The sequence below is a fragment of the Danio rerio genome, chromosome 9 (assembly GCF_052040795.2).
Source record: "Danio rerio strain M-AB ecotype USA chromosome 9, GRCz13ab, whole genome shotgun sequence".
Classification (NCBI taxonomy): domain Eukaryota; kingdom Metazoa; phylum Chordata; class Actinopteri; order Cypriniformes; family Danionidae; genus Danio; species Danio rerio.
The window spans coordinates 56,895,522-56,914,187 of record NC_141029.1 but is presented as its reverse complement, the minus strand read 5'-3'; the positions used below and the strand labels follow the sequence as shown (position 1 = coordinate 56,914,187).

Below are 18,666 nucleotides of genomic sequence, written 5' to 3'. Positions count from 1 at the left end.
TCTGTTTAACGGAAAGACACATTTCTAATTATAATAGTTTTAATAACTCATTTTTAATATTTGATTTATTTTCTCTTTGTCATGATGACAGCACATAATATTTGACTAGACATTCTTCAAGACACTAATTTAAAGGCTTAACTAGGTTATTAGGCAAGTCACTGAATAACAGTGGTTCGTAGACAATCCAAAACAAATATTGCTTAAGTTATTAAGCTAATAATATTGACCTTAAAAAGGCTTTAAAAAAATTTAAAACTGCTTTTATTCTAGCCGAAATAAAACCAATAAGAATTTCTCCAGAAGAAAAAATATTACAGGAAATACTGTGAAAAATTCCTTGCTTTGTTGAACATCATTTGGGAAATATTTGCAAAAGAAAACTTAATATGCATAGGAGGGTGAATAATCTTGACTTTAACTGTTGTTTGTGAGATGTATGAAAACAAAGTGGTGTTTTAAAGTTGAAGTGATTTTCTTTCAGTGGTAAGAATAGTTTCCCATATTCAGAAGTGACTGTGATGTGCTTAGTCAAAAAGCGAAAGACTTTATATTTATAGCACTTCCCTTTTTTTGTCTTTTTCTATAGGTATCTTCCTTTTTTACGCCAATTTTAACATCTCAGCAACAACTGTACGCCGTTTTAAGGGTATATTTACAAGACTCTGTTTATACTAAAGTGATATTAAATGTTGGATACTGATCGGCTAATCATTTTAAGGTGATTGGTTATAGTCAGATAAACACACAGCTTAAAGTAGTTCCGTCAGGATTTAAATGCACATTACGGCTCCATATCACTGTGCTGAATGATCGGAGTTATTTCACAACTATAACAGTCAAGAAACATTACATTCAAACTAGTGCTGTCAAAATTAGTGCGTTAACGCATGCAATTAATTTGAAATATTTAATGCGTAAAAAACAAATTTACGCAATTAACACAGTTTTTTTATTTCCTGTTGTGGTCGACGTGTGTTTAACATGCAAAGAAATATGGATAAGACCAAGGAAGCGCTTTTTAAAGGCAAGTTTCAGTATAAAACAATTAATGTCGCATTACCGGGCTATCCAGAGTTTCCTCCAAAATTTCATTGAATTTCGGGTGTTTCATTTTTAACTTTGACTTTTGATTGAATGGAATTTAATCGTGATTAATAAAAAAAAAAGTGTGATTAATTAGTTATTTTTTTTATCGATTGACAGCACTAATTTAAACACAACAGAAGGCTTTGGAGGAGATGTGAAAAAAACTAGTGCTACACACAGGAACAGATTGAGTTAAACACCGAGAAGTTTGGCCAGAGGAGAAATGGTCTACGTAACTGAGCCTGGTTTCTCTTTAGGTTTGTTTTTCCTTCACTTCGTCAATAGATGAATTTTTTCCTCAGCGCTGTCACTACTGGCTTGCTAGGTTTGGGTCTTGTGAAGCTGCGCATTGATGGATTTGCTCTTCAGTGCTTGGACTTTCAGCAGTAAATATTAAACCACACTGAACTGAACTAAACTGAACTCTGAAAACTAGACTGACACAGCTTCAATCTACTAGAACTTCTGTGTTCAGCTACTTTGACACAATCTACATTGTAAAAGCGCTACAAAAATAAGAGATCAATTGAAAATACAAATAAACTCTCAAATACAACATCTCAACAGTTCATTTAAAAGTGGAGACTACCGGAAAAGCATAATAATGCACTCAGGGATGGTCAAAAATTAGAAATTAATGCACACTATTGTGTGATTTTCGTAGCTTAATAACTCAAAGAATTCAGCGTGGTAATCAATAAACGCGATTATAATGGAAGTCAATGGAGCAAAAACAAACACTAACATAATAAAAGGGTAGTAAAATTAGACCAGACTGTATTGTTGAGTTTTTGAAAAAATTCAAAGCATTTACCCAAAATATGTGTCAAAATAAAATTTATCACCAAAAATCATTGCATTTGCTGAAACAGAGAGAAAGTTGGTCAAATTAAGCCTCAAGATCACTACGGAGTGGACGAAAACATCCCCAACAGTACACAAGGGTTAAAAAATAAGATCAAGAGAATTTTTTACATTTCCTAGGACAGCAATAGTAACACTAACAATATAGTAACATGGTAACAATAGTTTGTGTCAAAACATATGATCATAGGACTCTCCTGGAAGAGTGGATTATATTGACTCTAAGTCGCCATAGGGCTCCTGAGACTGAACCAGAAGTACCTTTAAGTTCCTTTATACACAACCTCTTCCTCAGTCTGAGATATTTGGAGTGACAAGGCATTCTCTCCAAGAAAATGAGTACGATAACATCATTCCTCTCATCCATGAGTCTCTGGTGGGCCAAATAAAAGGCTGTCCTGAAACTCCCGCTCCTTATATATTGTCCATTTAGGATAAATATGGTACATTGGCTCAACTGTATACTTTGGAAAAGGTTCTCAATAAGCGGGCATCCAGGAACTCAATCCTGCTTCTCCAAACAAAGGTTCATCTTGGGATCACCCTTGTCCTCCAAGTGGAACTGCAGGATCTGTCGTATCGTAGACAGCGCTGTTGGACAATAATTGATGGTATCCCTTAAGTTTGGCCAGACAGAAGTGGTAGATGTACCAAACATCCCATAGGAAGAGATGGCTGAAGATGGTGAGGGTTGGTATGGTTAAAATCAGAGTGGTTTAAAAAATACAGAGTATGATGGATAGGGAGTTGTGTTGGCATGGTTAGTATATTTTTCAGAATCTTATTTATAGTGTGGGTTAATAAAAATAAGCGTTTTGAGTGTTTAACTGTGTCCTGATCACAGAGTCTCCTGGAAGAGTGTATTATATTGACTCTCAGTGGCCTTAAGGCTTCTGAGACTGAACCAAAAGTACCTCTACACCTGAGGGTTCCTTGGCCACTCCAAAACTGACTTTTTATACAACTTCATCATCATTCTGAGATATTTGGAGTGACAATGCATTCTGTCCAAGAAAATCAGTACGATAACATCATTCCTCTCATCCACGAGTCTCTGATGGGCAAAATAAAAGGCTGTCCTGAATCTCCCGCTTATTATATACTGCTCAGTCAGGATATAAACCGTACATTGGCTCAACTGTACACTTTGGGAAAGATTCTCAATAAGTCGACATCCAAGAATCCAATCCCGCTCTTCCAAACAAAGGATCATCCTGGGATCACCCTTGTTCTCCAGGTGGACCTTTTGCTCTTGCATGATCCACTCTTGAACTGCAGGATCAGTCGTATTGTAGATTAGAAAAGCATCATAGATGGTGCTGCTAAATGATAATCAGTGGTATCCCTCAAGTTTGGCCAGATAAAAGTGGTAGATGTACTAAATATCCCATAGGCAGAGATGGCTGGAGATGGTGAGGGTTAGGATGGTTAAAATCAGACTCATTTGAAAATACAGAGTATGATGGATAGGGAGTTGTGTTGGCATGCTTAGGACATTTTACAGCTTCTTTTGTACATTTTGGCTTAATAAAAATCAGCACTTTAAGTGTTTAAGTGTCCTGATCACAGAGTCTCCTGGAAGAGTGTATTATATTGACTCTCAGTGGCCATTAGGCTTCTGAGACTGAACCAAAAGTACCTTTGTGCCTGTGGGTTCCTTGGCCACTCCAAAACTGACTTTTTATACAACCTCTTCCTCAGTCTGAGATATTTGGAGTGACAAGGCATTCTCTCCAAGAAAATGAGTACGATAACATCATTCCTCTCATCCATGAGTCTCTGGTGGGCCAAATAAAAGGCTGTCCTGAAACTCCCGCTCCTTATATACCTCTCAGTCAGGATGAAAACCGTACGCTGGCTCAACTGTATACTTTGGGAAAGATTCTCAATAAGTGGACATCCAGGAACCCAATCCCGTTCCTCCAAACAAAGGTTCATCCTGGGATCACCCTTGTCCTCTAGGTGGACTCTTAGCTCTTGCATGACCCACTCTTGAACTGCAGGATCTGTCGTATCGTAGATCACAAAAGCATCGTAGACAGCGCTGTTGGAGGATAATCGACGGTATCCCTTGAGTTTGGCCAGACAGAAGTGGTAGATGTACCAAACATCCCATAGGAAGAGATGGCTGGAGATGGTGAGGGTTAGGATGGTTAAAATCAGAGTGGTTTGGAAAATACAGAGTATGATGGATAGGGAGTTGTGTTGGCATGCTTGGAGGTTGAGGAAAATTACACTTTGGCCCTTTTGAGCACTGGGGGAAGCACAGGTAACATCTGATGCAAGTCGCGGGATATTTACAGAGGTGCGGTTGATCCATCGGACCAACCAGGTTGCATTGCAGGAACACACAAACATGTTGTTGTTGAGGTAAAGAGTTTGCAGATGGTCTATAACATTTTCCGGGAAGCTTGATTCATCGATAAACTGGATGGAATTGTAACTGAGATCTAGGATTTTGAGGCTGAATGCATCCTTGAGGAAATTTGGAGACAACTTCACAATCTTGTTCTTACTCAGAACTAGAGTTTGGATTGACTTTGTGTAGTTGGATAAGCATGACGGGACCTCTGTTAGGAGATTCCCGGTGAGGTCTAATAGTAGTAGGCTTTTAAGGTACACAAGGCCCTCCCATTTAAATAATTTTAACTTGTTATCTGTGATGTACAGTTTTGTGAGGGTGTTTGGGAGACCTTGGAAAACCACCAGTGGGATGAAGTTCAGGTTGTTGCGAGAAATGTCAAGAGTTTTCAAAGACATCAGATTTTTAAAGTAGTTGACGTATCTTGTGTCTCCGTCTCTCCACAGCATGTCAAGACGGTTCCCTTTAAACTCCAAATGCTCCAATTTATAGCTCTTCATTTCTGTATTTGTGGATGTCGATATCTGATTATCGTTCATGATTAACTTTCTCAGCTTACTCAGGTTCTCTGTAAAGTTCAGCATGTGGGTTAAACCCTCAGCTACGAAGTAATGGCTATTACGACTGATATCCAGAACGACCAGGTTGCTCAGTTCCTGAAATGCCGAGGGGTACATCAAGTCCAAACGATTGTCTGTAAAGTCTAGATATTGTAAATTCGTCAACTGGACAAACTCAGAACCGTTTAAACTCTGGCTCATTGCATTCCCAGATAGATTTAAGCACCTCAGCTCACCAAGATTGAGAAATTTGGAGTGAAGGAAAAATATGTTGTTCCTGCTAATATCCAACGTTTTTCCAAATGAGCTACAATCGTTGTTGAAAGGACTGGGAATCCAGAGTTCCTTGTCCTTGTATTTGCAGCTGCGTGCAAATTCATCATAAAGGAAATAGTGCATGTCCTTCACTTCTCCGTTATGGTACTGTGCACCTTGTGACATTGGGGAACCGTAATAGGCTTCTCTGTGGTTAGAAAAACTAAATTCTCCTTCAGAAGGCACTGAGATTTTGTTGTCAGACAAATTGATGATTTTGAAGTTTTTCAGATTCTTTAGGATGCTGAGTTGGGCTATTTTTATAAAGTTTGTGCCAAGATCTAGGAACTCCAGGTATGTCAAGTTAGTTAGCGGTTGGATGTCTTGCAATTTGAGTTCTTGAAACACATATCCTCTGATTCTTAGCACTCTAAGAGATTTAAGCTGACTGAAAGATTCTGACAAGCTGAGAGAAGCAGGATACACTTGGAGCTCGTAATTGAAAGATAAATCCAATTCTTCAAGTTTGGGCAACAAAGACGGAAAGCTGGTGCACGTGATCTCCTTAGCCAAAAAATTGCTCGAGAGGTCTAGAAGAGTAAGATCGGCCAGGCTTTGAAACCACTCAGGAGGTATATTTGTTAAAGAGTTACTATGAAGTCGAAGAGTCTTAAGGTTCCTCAGGGTCTTGAAGGAGTTTGGATGTATCTGAAGGGGAGCATTATTTGGGCATGGAATGCATGGGAAAGGTGCATTATAACAACGTGGGCAATTCCCGCTCAAATCCAGTACTTCCAACTCTGTCAGATTGCAAAAATCGTTTTCGGTTATTTTCTCAATGTTGTTGTTGTACAGGTAGAGCTCTTTCAGGCTAGAAGGTAGCTGGTTGGGGATGTAGGACAAGTTGTTGGACTTCAGAGAAAGCAAAGTCATCTTGTCAAGCAGCATAAACGCATCCTTTTCAATGTAATAGGATTGGTTGCATGGATTCCGGAAGTAGCAATTCTGTCCGAGATATAGAGTTCGGATATTGGTCAGTTCTGTCAGATTCTCCTGCAGAATCGAATAAATACTATTGATCTCCAGACTCAGAAGCACAATATTGGCAGGAAGGCCCTTGGGAATGCTGGACAGCTGGTTACCATCCAGGTAAAGCGACTTGAGGTTTTTGAGCTTCCAGAAGGTGCCGTTATCAATACTCACACTTTGGCTACAGACGCGATCTTTGGGACCAACTTTGACTGGCACACAATTGCAGCGCAGGTCAATCTCTGTGATGTTGTGCAGATTATCAAAGGAATTATTCATAACATGGGGAATATGGTTGATGGTGAGGGTCAGGTTGGTAGTGTTTGTTGGGATTCCCAGAGGAACTTCGGTTAGACTTCGTTCGGTGCAGTCTACGCTCACTTCCGTCCCGTTACTCGCCAGAGAAACGTCGCACTTTAAACTTTTGGGGTACCATTCGGCTGCAACCAGCAAAGAGATGAAACTAGCAAAGATGATCATGGTCTTCTCAGTCATCTGAAAGAGAAAGATAGTATGTGTTAAACCCACAGTTACTGTACATTTTAATGACTGTTATTGCACTAAGTGATTTACAAGTGTTTTCCGTTTATTTCCAGTTGTGAATTGCATTATGGGATGTTAACCTCAGCTCTGTCCCCTTTTTAATGCTGAAAATTCAACTCCACAGTTTAACAAAATGACTTTTGTTGACATTTTAGTAGTTTGAAATAATATCATGTATAAAAAGTAATATATAAAGAAATAAATCTGTGAAATAACAGAAAATGTACTGCCGTTTTATTATAAGGATTTTGTAGTGCAATATACTGTACAGTTAATTTTTTTTAACTTATTAAGGGTAAAAGTTGTTGGAAGAATGATCAAGGTCAAAATATACATAAATCACAAAATATGGAAAACTGTGCCCACGTGCACTCCATCTGTTACTTCTGTCAATCCCCTGGACTCAGTTTCCCATAGATCCCTGCATTGATTACTCTTACAGCTGTTTCATATCACCTGGAGTATTTAAAGGAACATTCCACTTCCTTGGCAAATAGGTTCAACACAAATGAACTCAAATTAAAGTTGAGTTCTGCCACAATATACAGTGGGGGGAAAACGTTGACATGGAATTGAAGCTGATTTTGTTAAAAAAAAAAAAAAAAAAAAAACAGACAATACAAACATAAAAATAAAGCAAAATAAAAAAATTTTAACATATTTAATACTTTATACACTCTAAGCCTGGATAAGTTGAGTTGTAGTCCTAAAATTTTTAAGTAATGAATACTTAAAAAACTTGAGTGGGCTCTACTTAAAAGATAAGAGTTGCTTTAATATGTATTATAAGTTGAATACACTTAATGTTTTAAATTAGTGTCAATTTACTCCACTTATTTTTTTAAGTGCATTAAAATACACAAAAAAGTAATACACAGGGTTATTTTTATTTAATTGTCCTTTCAAAACACAACAAAACAATGCAAATGCTGTGAAATACAACTTAAAAATCAGTTTGCCTACTTTTTTCTCAATCCATCTACTCAAACAAGAGTTAATAGCACTGACCCCAGCTCACAAAATATGTTGTTAATACACCCGAGAACATGAAAGCTTGTTTTAACATCTGGACTTGAAGCAATAGTTCACACAAAAAACACAAATTTACTCACCCTCAAGTTAACTGGTTCTTTTTTCTGCTGAACACAAAATAAGATATTTGGAAAACCTGATTTACATAGTAGGAAAAACAAATACCATGGAAGTCAATGGTTACAGCTTTCTAGCTTTGTTCAAAATATCTTTGTTTGTGTTCAACAGAAGGATGAAGGAACAAGTGAAGGATGAGTAAAAGATGACAGACTTAGCATTTTCGTGTGAACTATCCTTTTACACATGAACTTATTGTGGAACACAATGTAAACCGTTTACATACAAGTAATTAATAATAATAATTCCTTACTATATATATTCCTTAGATTTTCTGAGCACTCAAAGCGCTTTACACAATGGGGAGGGAATCTCCTCATCCACCACCAGTGTGCAGCGACGGCAGCTATTTTGTGCCATACTACACACCACACACCAGCTGATTGGTGGAGAGGAGACAGAGTGATGAAGCCAATTATGATATGGGGATTGTTAGGATGCCATGGACAGAGGCCAGTGGGCAGATTTGGCCAGGATGCCAGGGTTTAAACCCCCTACTCTTTTCCGAAGGACATCCTGGGTTTTTTAACCACCTCAGGACCCTCGGTTTAACGTCTCATCCAAAAAACGACGCTCACTGAATGCCCCCTGCTGGCCTCACTAACACCACTTCCGTCAGCAGCCTAGCTTTCCCATGTGGTCTCCCATCCAGGTACTGACCAGGCGCAGCCCTGCTTAGCTTCAGTGGGCGACCATGTGAGAGTTGCAGAGAGCTAGCTGCCGGCAAGTGAACATTTGTTCATATAACTTCACAGAATGAATTTTTACTATTGTAACAAGTATATGTACTGAACAGACTTTTTCCACAATACAATGAGAAATAAATAATATTTAAACTAATTATAAAGACCGGTAACTGTCAGCTGACCTTTACACTGTAACAGCAAGATGACACTTTGTTTAATTTAAGAGCAGTGAAATGAGTCCGAGAAGACAACAGAAGACTCGAGGCAGGTCTGTATGAATGATGAAAGATGATGAACACTCTGGATGGGTTAAGCTGTGGACTTTTTTCATCGATGCAGAGGATTCCTCTGGAAACTTTGTAGTAAGGGTCCTCGTGAGAAACATCCTATTGATGAAAGAAAAAAGAATGCAAATATAATGATGCTAGTTAAATAACTCAGTGCTCAAAGCAGAAAAAGACAAGACTAAAAGAGACGATAAAAATAGGAAATAGGTAGACTCATGTAGACAAAAAACCCACCTTTGTCTGATGTAAGAGCTCAGCCAAAAGCTGACCAGCAGCATGGTTCCTTTTCCTGAAGATGCTTATCAACATTGGGGAGTGATTTTAAGAGCATTATGGAAGCTCTCTGTGAGATTTTTGCCCACCACTTGCTTGAAGTTGAAATAAACCTGAAATATAAGACAAGTGAAAAATAAAAGCGCTATGTTCCTTGTGTATTTTAGTCCTGTGTGCTTTGAAAGTTACAAACTTTTTAAGAGCACACGACTTTATGATATACTTTTAAATGTACAGTGTGCACGTGAATTAAGAAATAAATCTCAGAACAATACTCAGCAAAGCCACATGACAGACAGCCGAACTTAACCAGTTAAACTCTGCTGCTATTTTGGGATTTCCGCCTGGATTTTGCCTACCCAAATTTAAAAGCTTCCCAAATCCACATGCAGAGGTGTAAATGCAAAAAAAGGGTATTATTTTAAAGAGAACCCTTTAAATTTTTATTAAACACTATTGAAAATGTTTAAAATATCTGTATATTTTGTCTGTATTATAATAAACACCTAAAAAAGAGGCGCTTTTTGTATTTTTTTTATAAACTCAAATTTGAAAGTGTACCTTTTAGGTTGTGTGTGGTCGAGCGTGCTGTAATTAATGTTGGTGGTTCCTGCACATGTCTGTAATCATAGGAAAACAGAAAAATGTCTCCACCATAATCTATGCAGAAGTTATTGTATTATAACTGATGAGAGGTGCTGTACAAGCCACAGGGAGCGATCATTGTTTTCATATTTCACTATTCTTTTGTTTGATCAAACATAATTCACTGTGTTTGGAGCACGTCAGACATATAAAAGGATTACTTATGCACATCACCTCAAAAACAGAGGAGAATGGCCCTGAAGCGCACAGCATAAGGTAAGAGATGACAGCTGTCTGTGCTATCTGGGGCTGCTTATTGATCATAAATGTATTGTTTTCACTTCTGCACCATGGAAACACCACGATTCATTTAACAACTGTTTGATATGTGAATATAATTCAGTAAAAAGAATGCTAGAACTGTATGAGCACCGGCAAGAGCTTTCATTTGAGCTATAACTTGTACAAGTGTCATATATGAACCACATGAAAATGAACCAATGTTCAATACCCAGCTCAGGTATCCAAAACACTGTGTATTTAAGTGTAAATAACTTTTGTAGAGTAGAATAAAAACCACAGTGATGCATGTGTGCATAAAATATAGATTCTACACTTTCAAACGACACCACTTACAGGGGTCTGGTGCATGGCTAGCCCTTTAAATCTTAAAGAGAAAGTCGATGAAATCACGGACCCAAGTTTAACTAACTGGTGAATCTGCACTTGTCATTTGAGCAAGATTGGTGTGAATATAAAAATGCTCTTTTAAGGCAATAAAGTATTTAAAAAAAATTTTAAACACTTGCTATTGCAAACAAGCATACAGAACATTTCTAGCATAAAGTTTCCAATTGTCAGTCAACAATCCTTTTTTCATAGTTAAAAGTGCAATACTTACATTTCCAATGCACGCCTTCCTGTCATCTGAAACAAAATTAAACATTGTTAGAATGCATCTACTTGTAATTGCATTAAACATTCATTCAGCTTATTCCATTCAAACAATGGCGGCATTAAAATTAAACCAATTGGAAAGTTTCACTCACCAAAATAAAGTATGATTGTCCTCACGTCCTGTCTGCCCCACTGAAACCACAGCATACTGTTTGTGACCAACCTAGAATGTGTTGAACAGGACGATGTGTACCCTAAACCAGTGGCAAAACTGTATTAAAAGCTTACAATAGCATGGGCTGTTTGAGGTATGCTTTATGATCGCAAATAATCAGCTCAGGACAAAAAAGCGGTAACAATACACAGCTGAAAATGCACTGTGTAATCGCTCAGGAGCAAACAAATGAAACCGCGTCAGCTTTGAACGTGTGTCGTGGGAAAAAAACAACCCACTTGTTATCAAGTAAAAATGCCTTGACTATTAAAGCAAGTTTTTTTTGCGTCTGCGGAACACGCTACACAGACATTTATATGGATACACCTTAATAAAATGGGAATGGTTGGTGTTATTACCGTACTGTTTGTGGCACATTAGTATATGTGAGGGAGCAAACTTTTTAAGATGGGTGGTGACCATGGTGGCCATATTGAAGTCGGCCATCTTGGATCCAAATTTTGTTTTTTTCAATAGAAGGAGGGTCATGTGACACATCAAACATATTGGGAATTTTACAAGAAAAACAATGGTGTGCTTGGTTTTAACGTAACCTTAGTCTTTCATGAGTTATTACCAAGTTTACGACCACTTGTGTTCAATGTGCTGCCCATTGTGTTGGATTGTCAATGCAACCCTCTTCTCAAATCTGGCGTACGCAAAGTTTTTGTGCATATGCAGCGTTGATACATGAGACCCCAGCTCTTCATTAAAACAACTACCAAGTTTTAGGCACTTCCCTTAAGCAGGTGTGTTTGCATCCACAGGAGAAGAAGGACTCCTATGGAGGAGTACAAGACGAAGAGGAGAACCATCTGACTTCGATTCCAGCCGGTGAGTGAATGAATGAAGTGAGTCATTATAGTGCATGGATGATTGCGGGTGCAGGTGATTAGTAATCTGGTGAGGTTTCATGGGTGTGGTGTGTGGTGGATGGTGAGGGAGAGCGATGATTGGGGCTGCAGGAATGAGCCGAGGATGTGACAATGCTATGTTTTTTGCTTTCACAAGCATTGGAGACGTAACATAAATTCCGCTTTTTAAATAATAGGTCACCTATAGCTCCCAGAAGATTGCTAAAACTGAAATTGAAAAATACTTTAAAAGTAAATTACACCTAAGAGAGATTAGCTTAATGCTTAAAAAAAAAAATTCCAACTTTAAATGTTAGAATGTTCTTAATAAATAGCACTGAAAAGATTCAAAGATGATTCCTTGGATTTACTAAAAATGTTTTAATGTTAAGTGGTTGTAAACTATTTATTTGGACTGAATTTAAACAAGCAAATTAAGTTGAACATTATTAAACTTAATTTGTTTGTTTAAATTCAACACAAGTAAATTGTTTGCAACAGTTCTGAATGCAACACTTTTTTTCAGTAGGGCATAGGGGGGATAAACTGGGAATAGAACACAGCCAGGACCTATGCTTCTAACTACAGCTCCAGAGGTGTACTTGCAAGCATACAAAGTTTGCGATGCAGTTTGGGACTGTTCGTCGGAACGACGGATTTGGGTAACTCTAAATCAACAAACTATATTTGTAACACTACAACTTGCAACCTTAGTTGAATAACGATGGTTTTTGGAAACGCACCCCTGGGTAGCAATTTATATTTTTGTATGCAGATTGTTTTTGCTGACATTTTACATTACTTGAAATTTAGGTAACACTTTAAAATAATGGTCCTTGGTTAAAATATTTACCAACATGAGCAAACTATTTGTAATGAGCAATTCCGTGCAAATGTTAACCTTGCCATGAAAAAAATTAAGTCTTCAAAAATGCGCAAACTGTTTCAGGTTTTTTTTTTTTTTTTTGAGTAAGCTAGTATTTTACAGTCCTTTAGAAATATTCAAAAATGCATCTGTCAATGTTTTCTAAGTATTCTATTTGATGTACTAAAGTCACACAAGTGGCAATTTCACACCTGTCACATCCATAACGGAGAGATGTCACGTCCATAACGACACTTTTAACCTCATAAATTTGAAAATATTAAATAAAATAAAACCTATAATTGGTTGTGCAGTGTATTTCCCACGGCGAATGAAGTTCTGCACAAGACTTTTGGCCAGCGGAGAAAATAAAATGGTCGCGCCCAACTGAGTCTGGTTCTCTCAAGGTTTTTTTTCTTCACTCCCATCAGGTGAAGTTTTTTTTCCCTCTCCGCTGTCGCCACTGCCTCGCATGGTTCAGGATCGGTAGAGCTACGCATCGATGAATTTGCTCTTCAGTGTTTGAACTCTCAGTAATGATTAAATCACACTGAACTGAGCTAAACTGAACTGAACTGAACTTAAACACTAGAACCTGAACCACACTGTTCCAGTTACTGAACCACACTGTTCCAGTTACTATGACCATTTATGTGAAGCTGCTTTGACACAATCTACATTGTAAAAGCGCTATACAAATAAAGCTGAATTGAATTGAATTGAATTGAATTTCACAGAGTTTCTACTAAGTATGTTGTATTCTGTAAAACTGCAGACATTTTTTGTCACATCCATAACGCATGTTTATTTTCCTGATTTTAAGTACAAAACATGTTTACAGACTGATATTTTTCTGATCTCTTACCTCAGCGGTCAATTGTGTTGGAAAATATAAAGAAAAGTTTCAGTTTAATGTTAACATATACTTTCTCTGTGAATTTTTGTTTTGAGTTTTTACTGTCACACCCATAACGCTGGAATTGCTCTAACACATTTACTACAGTATTTATCCAATGTTTTACAAGTGACATCAGCTCATCGCCACCTTGGGATTACAAGGCTCTATCTGCATTCTGAATGATTTTAAGATAATGAGATTTAAAGTTTTTGCATTCTGTAGCAAACAGTATGTGTGTAACATTTGTTTTCAAATAAAAAGTCTTACATTGTAATAAAAAAAAAAAAACATCCCATAATGTAAATAAGTTGTCATTTAATAAGAATATGTCAATAATTTTGACAAAAATATCAGAAAGAACCTTATAATTCTAAGGTGACGTCATGCTAGTGCACAACTTTATATTTTAATAATGCATTAGTAAATGTTGGACTATGATTGATGGATGCTTTATGGGAATTTTCATACATAGTAATGCTAAAAAATACATGAACTAACATTAACTAAAGAAACATTATTCTGAAGTGTTGCTGAAAAGTTTTTAACTTGCCAGCAATTTCCCCTCATTAAAAATAACAGCATTTACCTAATAAAGCATCTTTAAAATCAGCGTTATACCAAAGAATTAATCAAAGTAAATGAAACGAACGTTCAGTAACTCACCGTTTTCATCAGAGCTGGAAACTTTCAGACCCCCGGGACTCTTTGTTCAGTACTTTAACAGTCTTCTCATGTTGTAAACCCTGTGTTACTCTCAGAACAGGTGTTAATAACCAATGTAAGACCACGAACAAATATTACAAACAAAAGTGAGAGTGTATATATTTAAACAAGGTAACTTCCCCTTTTTCTTAGGGAGATGATTTTTCTCAGCATTGTTCTTTCTTACCTTTTTTTTCTTCTTTGACTTAGAAAGTCAAACTTCTTAACTCTCCGACTACATTATATTAACATACTTGTAATGAACAATATAGTAATGCTAAACAATTGAAATGTGTTTATTATAATGCATCATTACAATAATATTGGCCTTAAAACGCCAGCATAAAGAGGAACAATATTACTGTCATCCTTTCATCTCAAGGGATTGTTTCTGTGCTAGAGATGATCAAAACAATGTTTCCTCATAAATGAAAGCTAAACGTGAAAAATAAAGCTTAAAATATGTTCCCAACCAACATTACATGGTTGTTTTTTCAGCACCAGAGGAAACACTGTAATAAATACTGCTGCCTAAATTTATTTGAGTCAAAAGAACTTGTATAGTCGGCAAAAGAAACTACAAGGCACTCGAAAAATGTGGAAAAAATATATATTTAAAAGCCTTTATTGACATGAGTATTCCTTAAAAGCATGGCTTAAACATAGCCATGCCAATAAAAGCTTTTTAATATTTTTTCCACATTTTTAGAGTGCCTTGGACTTAATTTAGCTGTTTATTCTGATATATCTCTTACCCAGAAATCACTGACATAAATTAAACTAGCCCTAAGCACTTTTGTGTGATTTTGAACTTGTATAGTCATCTCAACTTACTTCAGTCAAACTGACTAAATATACATGTATTAAGTTCTTGAATGAGTAAGTACACTGCCTGACCAAAGTCTTGTTGCCTATCCAAGTTTTAGGAACAAGGAATAATAAGTTGACTTTTCATTTGGTGTCAGAAGTGGCTTATGAAAGGTAAAGGCCTCTAGATTTTGCTTATTTGAGCTCAATAAAATCTGATCACGTCTTGATTATTAATGATTTCATCAGGACAGTAAGCTCTGACTCTGCTTAGACTAAAGTCTCATCACTGAACAGAAATAATGTCCAGTATAGAATATAAAGTCCTGCTGCAGTGGAGACAGAATGAATATTGTGTCTGACTCCATCATGAGCTTGGAGGACTGCATCCATACATCTCTGACATGACTCACATCACTGATTAATAAAGTCATCTGGAATGGTGAAGAAAGCGTTACAGGACTCCCAGAGTTCATCAAGACTCTTTGTGTTCATCTTCAACGCCTCCTCCTTCATCTTACCCCAGACATGCTCAATAATGTTCATGTCTGGTGACTGGGCTGGCCAATCCTAGAGCAGCTTGACCTTCTCTTCCAGGAGCTTTGATGTGGAGGCTGAAGTATGAGCAGGAGCGCTATCCTGCTGGAGAATTGTCCCTCTCCTGTGGTTTGTAATGTAATGGGCAGCACAAATGTCTTGATACCTCAGGTTGTTGATGTTGATCATCCACTCTGCAGATCTCTCGCACGCCCCCATACTGAATAAACCCCAAACCATGATTTCTCCTTCAACAAACTTGACTGAGAATCTTGGTCCATGCTGGTTCCAGTAGGTCTTCTGCAGTATTTGGTGATGATTGATGCAGATCAACAGATGATTCAGCAGAGAAATTCACCTTCTGACACTTTTACACATCATCAACTAGAAGTCGAGATATTTAATTGCAAATTTAATACAAATAAAAAAGCTGTAAAATTAGATGTACATCAGTATTCACAGGCTTTGCTCAATACTTTGTTGATGCACCTTTGGCAGAGATTACAGCCTCAAGTCTTCTTGAATATGATGCCACAAGCTCTGCTCACCTGTCTTTGGGAATTTTGGCCCATTCCTTTTTTCAGCACCTCTCAAGCTCTATCAGGTTGGATGGGAAGCAACGGTGTACAGCCATTTTCAGATCTCTCCAGAGATGTTCAATAGGATTTAGGTCTGGGCTTTGGCTGGGCCACTCAAGGACATTTAACCAAAGTTGTTGTGAAGCCACTCCATTGATATGTTGGAGGTGTGCTTTGGGTCATTGTCCTGCTGGAAGGACAATGGTCTTCCAGTTCCTGCTGCTGAAACACATCCCCACAGCATGATGACAACATCACCATGCTTCACTGTAGGGATGCTGTTAGCCTGCTGATGAGCGCTGCCTGCCCTGAGCCCTTATATAGACAGGTGTAGCCTTTTCAGATCATGTCCATCAGTTGAACTGAGCACAGGTGAACTCCAATGAAGCTGCTGGAACATCTCAAGAATGATCAGTGGAGACAGAATGAACCTGAGCTCACTGTAGAGCTTCACGATAAAGACTGAATACTGATGTACATCTGATTTATCAGCTTTATTATTTGTAAAAAATTTGCAACAATTTCAAAAACTGTTCACATTGTCATTATGGGGGATTGTGTGTAGAATGTTGAAGAAATTAATCAATTTAATCCATTTTGGATTAAGGCTTTAACATAAATAAATGTGAAAGAAGTGAAGCTCTATCAATACTGTACGCACGCACTGTACATTTTTCTAATATTGTATTTTTCTTCAATATGTAGTTTATATAATAATTACTATTAGGATATAAAATGGCTCGCGAGGGGAAAGAAAGACAAGATCACAGAGTGTACAAGCTGAAATTTTTAATGAAGATGATTCAAATAAAACATTGTTTTAATTTAAAGTCAACATGAAATAAAATGTTTGATTCTGGATTTTGTCTCAGAAATTATTTATCGTTTAATTCAGAAAAAAAAAAAGTTTCTAACTTAGAGTTTTTGTCTTGTTCTAGCCCAAATATTCACAAATTCCTAAATAAAAAAAAGATTTTTTAGACAAGAGAAAATAGGGTTTGGTTTTCAGGAAAAAATGTGTCCACATTTGAACCAACGTTTTAATAAAACTCACATTTTTAGGGTGTACTCACACTAGGTACAGCTGCCTTGAATCGCGCTTGTCTCCCCTTTCTCCTTCGCCCTGCACACACTGCACACATGGACTGCTTACATCATCAATGATGCGACTGTTCAGTTCGATAGAAGATAAGCTCTCTTGCTCCGTACAATGGCTATTGCTTTAGTTATATTTTATTTTGTATATTTCAAGTCATTTGGGATGCAGAGACACTCAATCTTTTGCAAACACTCTTTTGCTGAACAGATCCACTGCTTTGACGCTCAAAAATGATCATAAAGTCCTCGAGCTGCAGGTATTAGCTGGAGGTTTGCTAAAGGTGCTGCTGTTGTACAGTGAGGGGTTTGCATCTTTAATAAACTATGATAGTTTGCGTTCATTGAACAGTAAGAATGATTAATAAATCTATATCAAACAGTCCCTTAAAAGTGACGTCGGGTCTTTGCGCTTTGCACTCATACAAGTGTGCACGTCAAAGCCCAACCGAACCACGCTTTGGCACACCTCTTTCAAATGGGCCAGGGCCAGCCAAATAAACTGTGCCTGGGCCCAATTCAGAGCACTCACACTTGTCAAATGAACTGAGACATGGGGGTCAAATGCCTGGGCACGGTTCAGATGACCTAGTGTGAGTGCACCCTTAGAATGTAAACTATGCTGTAACTCAATATGGGGTCAAATATGAGATTTTAAAATTCAATTGTCCATATTTATAACTACCCAGCATTTTTTAGATTGCAACTTTAACACATTTGTGTTGCTTTTTAAAGAAAAAAAAACATGATTCATTTATTATTTAACAAATCAACAGCATTACCACATTGAGTTAACTGCAAAAAGAAAATAAATGTGCTCTAAAAAATAGTAGGTTGTTTTTAACCCAACCTTGGCTAAAAAAAAAAAAAATATATATATATATATATATATATATATATATATATATATATATATATATATATATATATATAATTTTTTTTTGTGTGTGTATGACAAAAAGTATATTTGACCCAGTATTTTGTTAACCTGCCATTTTCAGTAGGTTGAATGAGCAAATAAAAATAATAAATAAATAAGTAAATAAACAAGCAAACAAACAAATAAGATTTTAAAATAAAACTATTCAGCAAAAAAAAGTAAAAAAAAATGTTCATAAAAACAAGCAAAGAAGGAGAAATTCACTTCTTTTTGACTTTATATTTATACATTTATTTATTTTTTTCAGAAAATCAAAGTCAACATTTATAATTTAAGGTACATTTCTTTTGGTATGTATATAAAATATGATACAAAATATGATATTGGAACCAACATTTGGTTAATAAACCTGCCATTTTAGTAGGCTAAGTAAATAAATAAATAAATAAATAAATAAATAAATAAATAAATAAATATTTAAATTTCAGGAAAAAACAAATCAAAATTAAGGTTTTCACAAAAACAATCAAAATAATCTATCCCTGGGGAAAGAAAAATTGACTTGTTTTTGATTATTGTGATTTTGTAAGAAAGAAATTCACATAATTTTACTTATTTATGCATTTGTTTAAAAAAAATCACAAAAAACAAGTAAGA

General features: G+C 36.7%; 1 protein-coding gene and 1 long non-coding RNA gene across 2 annotated transcripts; one reads left to right on the top strand and one right to left on the bottom strand.

The window, feature by feature from the left end:
* Positions 1-1,912: 1,912 nt before the first annotated feature.
* Positions 1,913-14,175, bottom strand: tlr7 (toll-like receptor 7). Its single transcript, NM_001440746.1, is given in 2 exon segments — positions 1,913-6,654; positions 14,074-14,175. Coding segments are annotated over 2 exon segments (3,147 nt in total). The 5' UTR covers positions 14,083-14,175; the 3' UTR covers positions 1,913-3,516.
* On the top strand, positions 13,250-17,891 carry LOC147842479 (uncharacterized). The gene is made up of 2 exons (XR_015500120.1): positions 13,250-15,900; positions 16,527-17,891. It is a non-coding gene; the product is annotated as an uncharacterized LOC147842479 (long non-coding RNA).
* The last annotated feature ends 775 nt before the right edge of the window (positions 17,892-18,666 follow it).